Raw genomic sequence first — 9,966 nt, 5'->3', positions numbered from 1 at the left:
GTGTCCATAAAAAAAGTCACATTATCCACACAAAAGACACTATCACCCTGTGTACCCCTTGGTGGCTTTGAATTCCCTATTTACCCATGCTGCCTGGACCATGCAAAGATCCATATCCAGCTGTCAGTTCTAAGTCTACAGGAGGGGAAAGGACCCTTGAATAAGATGGTCTTAAGAGTCAAGAGTTACAAATCAATTTTTATTCATAAGGAATACAATTTACAAAAAACAGGCATAAAATGAACAACTAAAATGGTATAAAAAATGAAAAACAGTAACAAGAATATATAACTATGAAATAACAAAAAGAAAACTTCAATGAAAATCATAACCAAAAATATTTCTTAACAGCATATTCTTAATGAACATTTAGAAACACAGTTGTAGTGCTGTTTCTCCTCTAGGACATGAGACATCAAGGCAGTCCCCTCAGATGTCTCTCAAATGGTGTTGTCGGGATGAGAGAGGAGAAAGTCCTCAAGGAGACAGGCTGGCATACAGATACATAAATTTAGGGTCTCTAAACATTGAGGAAATTAACTGAGAAGAAGAATACTCCCCCCAAAAAAGTCTTTGACTGTTGAGGATTGTCGTCAGCAGGGAACTCCTGAGAAGGAAACTTACTCTTCAGGGGGCTGTCTTCCTGGGATCCGTCCTATTCCATGTCTCCTGCAGTTTCTGAGACCTGGGAGGAGAAGGCAGCTATTAAGACACTGATTTGGTGGGGACATGCATACCAGCTGTCAAGTTGCTGCCTTCTGTCCCTTCAGCTGCATTGGACAGACAACACTGACCTTTCACTGAAATCATTGCTGATATCTCTGCAGGCTGGGGAACATCACCAGCAACCCTCACAGTACTGTGGGAGAACAAGCTTCTCCTCAGACTCTACCAGTGCAAACCAAGAATGGGGAAATGGGGAGAGACCTAATTGGGGTGCAGGAAGAAAGGAGAAGGCCACATGATACCCAGATCAAAGCCAATGACCAGGACTCATTTGCCATTTGCACTTGGTTCTTATCCCTACAAGGTGCTTCCAACCATCACATGACCCCTGCATGACCTTTGTCACACGACCAAGAACTCGTTCAAAACTCTTCATAGCATCCAATCTGTGATAGGGAGATGCAGTCATGTGATATGTTATTCCTCTGTCACCATTTCTGGACTGCAGTTTCAAAAAGGGCAGAGAAGTATAATTGCCAACAATTCGGTTTCTGAAGAGTGGTTAACATCCCAGAAATCTTGTGCATAGACAGAGCAATGAATAACTCTATCACATGAGGTGGGTGACTGACTGGGTGTGGGGAGATTAGAAAGATGATAGGGGAAGCAAAGATGTATCCAATAGGCAAATGGTATCAGACATTGTTAATCTGACTCAGCTGCTTGTTCCTACCAAGTTTTGCTGGGTCTGGAGGTTGCTGGTCTTCTCCTGTTCGTCTTCATCATTCGGGTTCAACTCAAACAAATATCGCTGTAACTCCTTGCTCTCCTGCTTCAATGTGACCAACTTCTTCTTCATACATGCCTGGTCCATCAGGAGCCGGCTGTGCAGGTTGCTGGAAACACACTCTGCATAGTAAGATCCTGAAGCCTCATCCTCCCATTCCAACTGCCAAATCCCACAAAGTCCACCAGGACCCAGATACCCATAAAGACTTCATAGAATACATCTCCATACATGTAAGGCTGCTGCACAAACAGCAAACGGCCAATCCAGGGAAGAATAAATTGTTCTGTGACCCAAGCACGAATAAGAGTCCATGTCTGTCCAAAAGAACAAGGGATCTACAACTATCCATGAAAGCCCAATGCATCTGGGCAACATCAATTAGTAGGCGGCAAATAACCACAAGAGGACAGTAGAACCAAGGGAGGTCATGCAAACCATGTGGTCCACACATTGAGGTTTGTTAAACCTGGTATGACCCCAGAGCCACAGGTTGGCCTAATAACACTCTGATGCCTGAATCAGTGTAGTTCTATCCAGAGCCTTCTAAAGATGCATAGACACTGTGGTGAGAAGTCACAGTCTCTTATGGAACTGAAACTGAGTCCAAAAGACCCACGGCACAGTGATATTTAAACAGCAGAAGAGATGGACCCAGAGCTGCAGACCCTCCGGTCCAGAATAAGGAGAGGCAGACATGGCCATTCCACAAGTGATGGGCCCTTCTGACCAGTACTTACCGATAGAAGTTAATCTCCTTCTTGAGCTCCTGAAATTTCTCACGATGTTCAATGTTCTTGGTGTCTAAGTTGTGCAGTAATGACATGACCTCTTTCTCCTTTATCTTCAAGTTTTCATAAAATGGATTTGGCCTGAAGTAGGGGCTGGCCCCAGGAAGATAGAACCCAATGAACATCGAGGTTTAGGATTATATGAACTCAGGCTGTGTCCTTTACTACCCCAGCCCTCGAAGGACACTTTCTGAATTCTACATATTTGGATCTTCTTCAGCTTCAGAAACTTGGAATTGTGTGCCCAGGACAACAGATGCTAAGCACCCAGATAAAGGGTTCCCTGGCTCACTTTTTTCAATCAGGAGGGCTGGATCTGCATTCAAACCTGTTATGCTGTCAAGAGCCTTGGCCACAGAGCTTATCCAACCACACACACACACACACACACACACACACACACACACACACACGCACACACACACGCATGCACATTCAGAAACCTCTGATTTCATTTTTCCTGTTTTGACAAGTGGAATGCTACAAGCCGATTAACTAATATTCTAGAGGCAGACAGTACACATAGTTCTGGAGATGAGACCAGATATTGCCACAAACTTATAATCTGCCCAAGGCATACAAATGTATAGACAAATGTGACCACACAGGCAAAGAACTGTGCTGTTGAAAGTGGGGCTTCCAAAATAAAGCACTTACACCTCCATGAAACTATTATACGGGTAAATCCTGAGGTCAAAAAACAGACCCCTAAATTCCAAGGGGGGAGGGATAGAGAAACATATAAAAGTTGTGCATATGCATGCAGACCTGTGCACACACAGACACACAAACTGGGACACACCCACAAGAAAAGAAAAGTAAACAGACTCAGAGAATGAGAAAGAGAGACAAATATGGAAAGAGCACAATGAGAATCAGTAGAAATGTATGCACCATTACTGTCTCAGAGTGTAAGGCCCACAGACAAGAAGGACCAGGCCAGAGCCTCAGAACTTCTAGTTAAGCATTGATATGAACAATGTGGGACCTGTCACCTAAGGGTGCTGCCATGAGATGATAGCATTCAGTCACCTTCCTAGCAAGTACAAACACTCTCCACAAACTCACAGCACCTAGAACCTTGCAAAGCTACCACCTGTCAAGGGCTTTCCAATTGTACACTGGGAACTCATGCTCCAGTGACTTTATCCCTGAAATCTTCACTCAGATCGCAAGTTCAGATTTTCAACAGGCGGAATCAGAGAGTCTATTTTCAAACTCACTCCTCAGTAAGGGTCAGGTTCTGAATCTCCTCTCTATGGGAGATGAGGTTTAGAACAAGGTCGTTTGGTTGGAGCAATGCATACCTCTTGCTCATGGATCCACCTGTCACATAAAGGAGGCGATCTGTCAGCTCATTTCTCTCCTTGGTAGTTAGCTCCAGTTCTCTATTCAGCCTCTCCTCTTCCTCGTTGGCCTGCACCTTGTTTAGGACATTTTCAGGGGATGACGTCTGTCTGCAGGCCTCTGTAGGTAGAAGAACACAAGTGAACCCGCATGGGGCGAATGCATAGAGCATACACAGACCACAGTGAGGTCCAAACAGGAGAACATGCTTGGAAGCCAGTGTCACTGCAAGGAGTTTGGTCTATGTGTAAGAGGCATCCTAAGTGGATCACAGTTCCCCCACTACTATATAGAGACCAAGAGATGTAAGCAGCCAGGTGTTCCCTATGCCCGCCCACACAGGCTTACAAGTACCAGAGAGATGCCTTCTCCAGAATTATTATCAGGTACGCAGGGTACAACCTGGTTTCAGGACCCTCACCCCTCTGGTTTCAGAAGTCAGATCATCAATTCAGCATCCACAATGACTTGATTGATCAGGGATACTCAGATATTCTACACTGTTATTCTAGTCCAATAACTTTGCATTAAAAAGTCATGTAGGGGGAGGACATGGTCAACAGACTTATTAATTCCCCCTACTGAAATGACAAATGCCCCAGAAGTGCCAATAGGTTACAGGCTCTTTCTCTACCTGCTCCATATAGTTTGGCTACTGTAGAAAAATATCTGCCACACAGAACCTCTAATATATGAAGGTAAGATTGGCCCTGTCAGCCAGAGGTATTCAGAGGAGTTCTAAGAATATAAGGTCATGGCCAGGAGCACAGTTCTCTCCCTCTTACCACTGTCAGATAGTCACTGAATTTAAAGAAGCAATGAAAGTGAAGTACAGTGATGCCCTGTTTAATTCAGAAAAGTTATACCCTCCATGCCTCCTGATGGTGTTATTATATCAATTTAACATACCGAATGCACTGTAAAAGTAAAGACTAGAAGTTCACCCAATAATAGCATAGGCATTGGCATATCCTCCATGTGGTTATGGAGAAACTAATGATGTGAAAACCTTGACTTTCAGGAATTGAGATAATCATGGAATTCAATATCTGTGGAGATGTTCCAGTGGTTGTGGCCCATTACTAAAAAGGCCAGCGGAAGACCCCCACACACACCCCTGACAGGAAGCTCAACATACTCTGCCCAGAACTTACTCCACATTCCCCATGTCCTGTGTCCATCATTACTTTTAGGTTTCGTTTGCTTCACTCTAGACTCTTCTCTATCAACATCAACTCTCCCAAAGCGCCTACAAAGACGGGCAAACATGCCTGTGGATATATCCTTTGGACACTAAGAGAAAAAGTAGGGAATTGGTTGTCACAACGATACTGGTGACATCACAGGGATTCCAAGGTCTCTCTAGGAGACAATAGAATGTCCACGAAGGGACTGCTGATGTCCCGGAGAACAGACTTTGCCTCCCTGCTAATGTTCTCCCTGTACTGAGCAAAAGCTGATGTGCCCTTTTCAGGAGACTTCCCTGTGGCATAGCCACTGAGCACCACATGCTTCCAAAGCCAAATTTGACTCTAGGCTTGATTGGAAAAACCTAAGTCATTGCTATGTATCTAAATGAGTGTTTCCTCCCCAATCCCTGCACAGAAATGTTTCATCCTACCTCAAATTCTCCTCAGTCAGCAATATTACCCATTAAAGATTACTGAGAAATCACACCAGTTAATATAAGTAGCCAAAGAGGTCTCCTGTCTCATCATGTGCAGGTGCATGAAATCACACCCAGAAATAGCCTGTCGGGTAGGTTGCGATGTGGGTGTGTGTTATAGGTACAACCTGAAGCTTTGTGCTTAACATTTGACAATTGCCACCAGATTCCTTAGGAGAAAGAATTGCATTCATTATGGTCCTGGCAACAATGTGGTGATCTGTTAGCAGAGGAAACTGAAATATTGGATCCACAAGTGAATGCACCCTCAGGCTGAGTGTGGGGCTCTCCTCTTTGCACTTAAGTTACCAAAGCAGGATTCCTTACAGGCCTCTCTAAGCTATAACGTGTGATTTCATCTGAAAAATAAAATAGTCAGCAGATGTGTGTGTGTGTGTGGGGGTCCAGCCAAAGGAGTAGGACAAGCCTAGAGACATAACTCAGGGGACAGAATAAGAAACAAGCATCTTCACTCCTGTTTCATGGATCACCCCACAAAACACAAAAGCATCTATCATATTAAAAAAAAAAACCAAGTTATTTTATTGAATGCATACACTAATACTGTTTACAGTATTAGTGGCAAAGCTCAGATTTTGGGGGCAGTTCCATGACTTGAACTATCTTCCGGACAACATATAAAGCAATAAATAAATAAATAAATAAATAAATAAATAAATAAATAAATAAGAAAAATACAGAAAAATAAAAAAACACAAAAAGCACGAGCCTCTCATGTGAAGTTACAGAAGAGTGATCCAGTGGTCACTTCTGATTCTGACCAGGCCATTTTAGCTATGACAGTGCATAGTGACCCTTAATTTGATGGGTCCTATTTAAAGCTTTGTGCAACATTGTCATTTTAACAAACCTCATCCAGAACATACATAACGACACAGGATATGATTGCCATGTCCTTGCTGTGTATGAAGTTATTTTTCTGTGTCCTTGATTGTCAGGCATATTACAGCAACAATCTGAGATGGCTGGTAGACTTGGAAGAAAGTGGATATGAAAGATCCCCATTTATATATCAGTACAGCCATTTCTTAAGAATGAGAATCTTTTAAGCTGGCCCTCGCTTAGCCCCTACACATTAGACAATAGAACAGAAAGTACAGAAAGCACATTCCCACCCACTCTCTAGGAAGCTGCCCGACCATAAGAACAGAGGGTATAGAACATATTTACTGCAGGGCAATTACAAGACAGGAAACATCTCTGGGAAGCTGACTGACCACTATAGAAGTGAGATGTCCTTGGTACTGAATGCAGCTGTGCTATAGGCTGACATAGCTATAGCCTTGTCCTGGGAACTCCAGAAGAGAAACACCTGCCAAGACAGATATCCTTGGTCCTTGTCCTGGGAACCCCATGATAAGAAAACATATATCAAGTCAGACGTCCTTGGTACTGAAATAGCTGCATTGATGTGGTTACGGCCTTATCCCAGGAATTCCAGGACGAGAAACATCTGCCTAGTTATCCTTGGCACCGAAATAGCTGAGCTAATGAAACTGTGTGATCATAATGATTGTTTAAGCTGTACATTTCTGTTGTTCGAGGTTCCTCACATCCCTCCTGCGTGAGGACCGTGTCGAGCCCCAGTGCATTGGTATCCCAAAGTAAACCTCTTGTTTTTACATCAAGACTGAGTCCTCTGTGTTCATGGGGTGGTGATTATCCTCAGGACTGGAGTGAGTGTCTCCTCTGTCTGAGGGTCTTTCAGATAAAGCTATAGTTGTGGGTTACACACCTCAGCTCTCATTGGCTAATGCTGTCCTCACAGTCCTTGGAGGCCCCTTTGTAAGACTACCTGTTGGAAAGTGGAAGCAGCTTTATTTGAGCTCAAAGTGAACCTGACGAGCAACGTAGAGAACAAGATGGGGTAATTGAGACCCTGTCTAAAACCAGCACTGAAACCCACCCTTCATTCAAAGCATCATCTACAAATTCTTGAATTTTTACCATTCTCTGCCAACCAGTCTTTCATTCAGGAAAGGTAGAAAAGAACTGGAAATGATCTTTGTATTCTAAGGACCTTGATCTGTCTTTCCTTAGGTCCACGTTAAGAACAAATGAAATGGGTATCACCATCTGAACAACTTAGTATCACCTACTCAGCATTTCTAGCCTAATACTGTGCCTATGGCAATCTCAAGCTTCCCTGAGTGTTGCTGCCCCAGCAAGAAGAATGAAGAACTGAGGTCAAACCCCACTTAACCTTTCAAGGGGTTAGAAGAAAGCCATCAGAGATACTGCACTTCTTTGTCCTTAGAATAAGTCAAGATGATACAACGTGAATCTATTGGGCTATTCAACCATCCATCTTCCTCACAACCCCACCTATCTGAGTTCATTGCTTGGCAGAATTCATGCCCCACCATCCTAGATATTTCTTGATTCATTGCTGCCAAGGGCCAGGTTTCCTGAGTTTTGTTTTTTATAGAATTGGGTGTAGTCAATCATAGTTGCCCTCTGTAAGAAATGACAAATATCTATAATAACTGACCACACTGTACTTGTGTATACAAGTACAGTAGTGGAAAATTCAGCATAACTGAGGAGTGGGAAATCACCACTGTGTCCTGGCCTTTCTCTGCCCATATCACAGCTCACAGGCAGCTGGGGCAAACCTTGAGTTCCTCTGTAGAAACAGAGTGATGTTGAATGGACACTGAGCAGGCAGAGCAACACAGCTGAGGCAACTCAATTCCAGCAACAAATGCATTATGTGTTTCCCATCTTAACAGCTCCTTTTGAGGACTTGTCCCCACACCTAGCTTAAACACAGCAATTTTCATACATGCCAGCCTGCTATTTCATATTGTTGCTGTAATACGCTTCCACATCATAGATTTCAAAAAAGAAAGAAAATAAACCTGACAGTGAGAAGGGTGATGCCTGTCAACATCTAGTGCGTTGGGGGCCCAGGTACGGTCACAAATAACCAGGACACAGGGGATGCAGAGCAAAGGCAGATGCAACTGCATGCAGCTGCAAGTTTATTAACCCTTATATAGTCATGAATATGGATTACCTCACTTTCCCTTTTGGCAAGATATAATAAGATGGTTATTCCCATGATACCAGGAACGACTGAGGCAAGACTAGGCAAAGAAGTGAGACTAAGCCAAGGCTTCTCCTTAAAATATCTGTATAGCAAATCACCCCTCTTCCTAGTATCACAATATCCTTGTCATAACCCAGAGAGCATGAGACCTGCTTCCACAAAATAGGACATAGTACAACATAGTGTAAGGTAAAGTGAGAAAAACATTTCCTTCTCAAGGGCAGCGTTCCAGCCCCTGCTTGCATCTCTCAGCCGTCTTTCCTTGATCCTGTCTGGGAAGTGTATCTCAGTGACTCCACAATTTCTTTCTTTATTCTTTTGTTTTGAAAGTAACACTTTCTATAACACAGCTAAATGTCCTTGAAGGGGTTTAATCATGCAAAAAGAAAGCAATATAATATATAATGTATGCAACCTTTAATGAGTGTATCTATTTTCTTAGGGGTATTATTCAGATACCTTCCCAGATCTGGATTTAACTTTGGTAATTTTTATCTGTCTACAAAATCAACAATATCGAATAAATATTCCAGTTTTCTGGCGTAAAGTCCTCGGGAGTAAGAACTAATGATTTTGGAATTTGCTCGGTGTCTATTGTTATGTCCCTCATTTCATTTCTGATTTTTAATATATGTATTGTCTCTCTTGTGCATTGTTAGTTTGAGGAAGGGTTTGTCTCTCTTGTGGTTCTTCTCAAAAAAAAAAAAGAGGAAGAAAAGAAAAAGACAGCTCTTGCTTTCCTTGATTTTGTATTTTTCTCTTTGTTTCTAAAGGCTTGATTTCAACCCTGAGTTTATTGCCCTTCATCAGATCCTACCAGACTCTCTATGGGATGAGGCTTTGCCTCACCTTGGTAACAGCAGCATGGAATAAATGAAGCTTCTGCTGATCTCTGTTGCGGTGTTGCACATCACAATCTTACCGAAAACCATGCATAGCCTGGTTTTAGGCTCTATTAAAGCCGCCCACTATTTCAGTGTTCCCTGCAAGGTGCCATGGAATGGTAGTAACATAATTCTGCATGCACATCGACATGTTTCTCCACGGTCTTCTGGGTCATTTGATAATAATTTATAGTGAGTTCATGGATGAACACACACACACACACACACACACACTTTACTGACATGGTGCATATTCTTTGCACACCAAAAATAAAGTGAGCGTTACTGAAAATGCACCAATAATGGAATCGAAGGAGGGAGCTGTGGGGAAGCTGGGGCTTAGAGTTACTTAAAAGACCGATGCAGATTCTCCTTCTATTGGAGGAGAAACTTGATAGACATTGTGGTTCTTTATTTTCTTTCTCTAGAGCACACAGGACTAGGGTGGCAGCTAGGGCTTTGAGCATGTTTGGCAGGTACTGTAGCACTGAATTAAATCCTAGGGCTGGAACCCTATTAATCATCTACAACAATTACAGGGCAGGCTGGATGACGACACTCAGCTGACAATGTGGACATCTCAAGACAGTCACTGGACAATGGCTGACACACTTGTCTGAAGACTGGAAATGTTTCTCGATCTTGGAGAGGAAAGAAGGACCCTCCAACTACACTGTCCTCTAAGGACGTTTATTCAGGTGAGGGATGACAGGGACTGTTTTGTCTCACGTCACACATGTCAGTAGAAAATA

General features: G+C 43.0%; 1 protein-coding gene across 1 annotated transcript; it reads right to left on the bottom strand.

Annotated features, from left to right (window-relative positions):
- Window positions 1-235: 235 nt before the first annotated feature.
- LOC134483448 (disks large homolog 5-like) lies at window positions 236-4,912 on the bottom strand. Its single transcript, XM_063278716.1, has 5 exons — window positions 4,746-4,912; window positions 3,552-3,711; window positions 2,194-2,337; window positions 1,400-1,562; window positions 236-685 (listed from the first exon to the last, which is right to left on the bottom strand). The coding sequence occupies exons 1-5, from the start codon at window positions 4,858-4,860 to the stop codon at window positions 656-658; spliced, it is 612 nt and encodes a 203-aa protein (XP_063134786.1). The 5' UTR covers window positions 4,861-4,912; the 3' UTR covers window positions 236-655.
- Between the last annotated feature and the right edge of the window lie 5,054 nt (window positions 4,913-9,966).

The sequence above is a fragment of the Rattus norvegicus genome, chromosome 19 (assembly GCF_036323735.1).
Source record: "Rattus norvegicus strain BN/NHsdMcwi chromosome 19, GRCr8, whole genome shotgun sequence".
Taxonomy (NCBI): Eukaryota; Metazoa; Chordata; class Mammalia; order Rodentia; family Muridae; genus Rattus; species Rattus norvegicus.
This window is presented reverse-complemented; position numbering and strand designations above follow the sequence as displayed.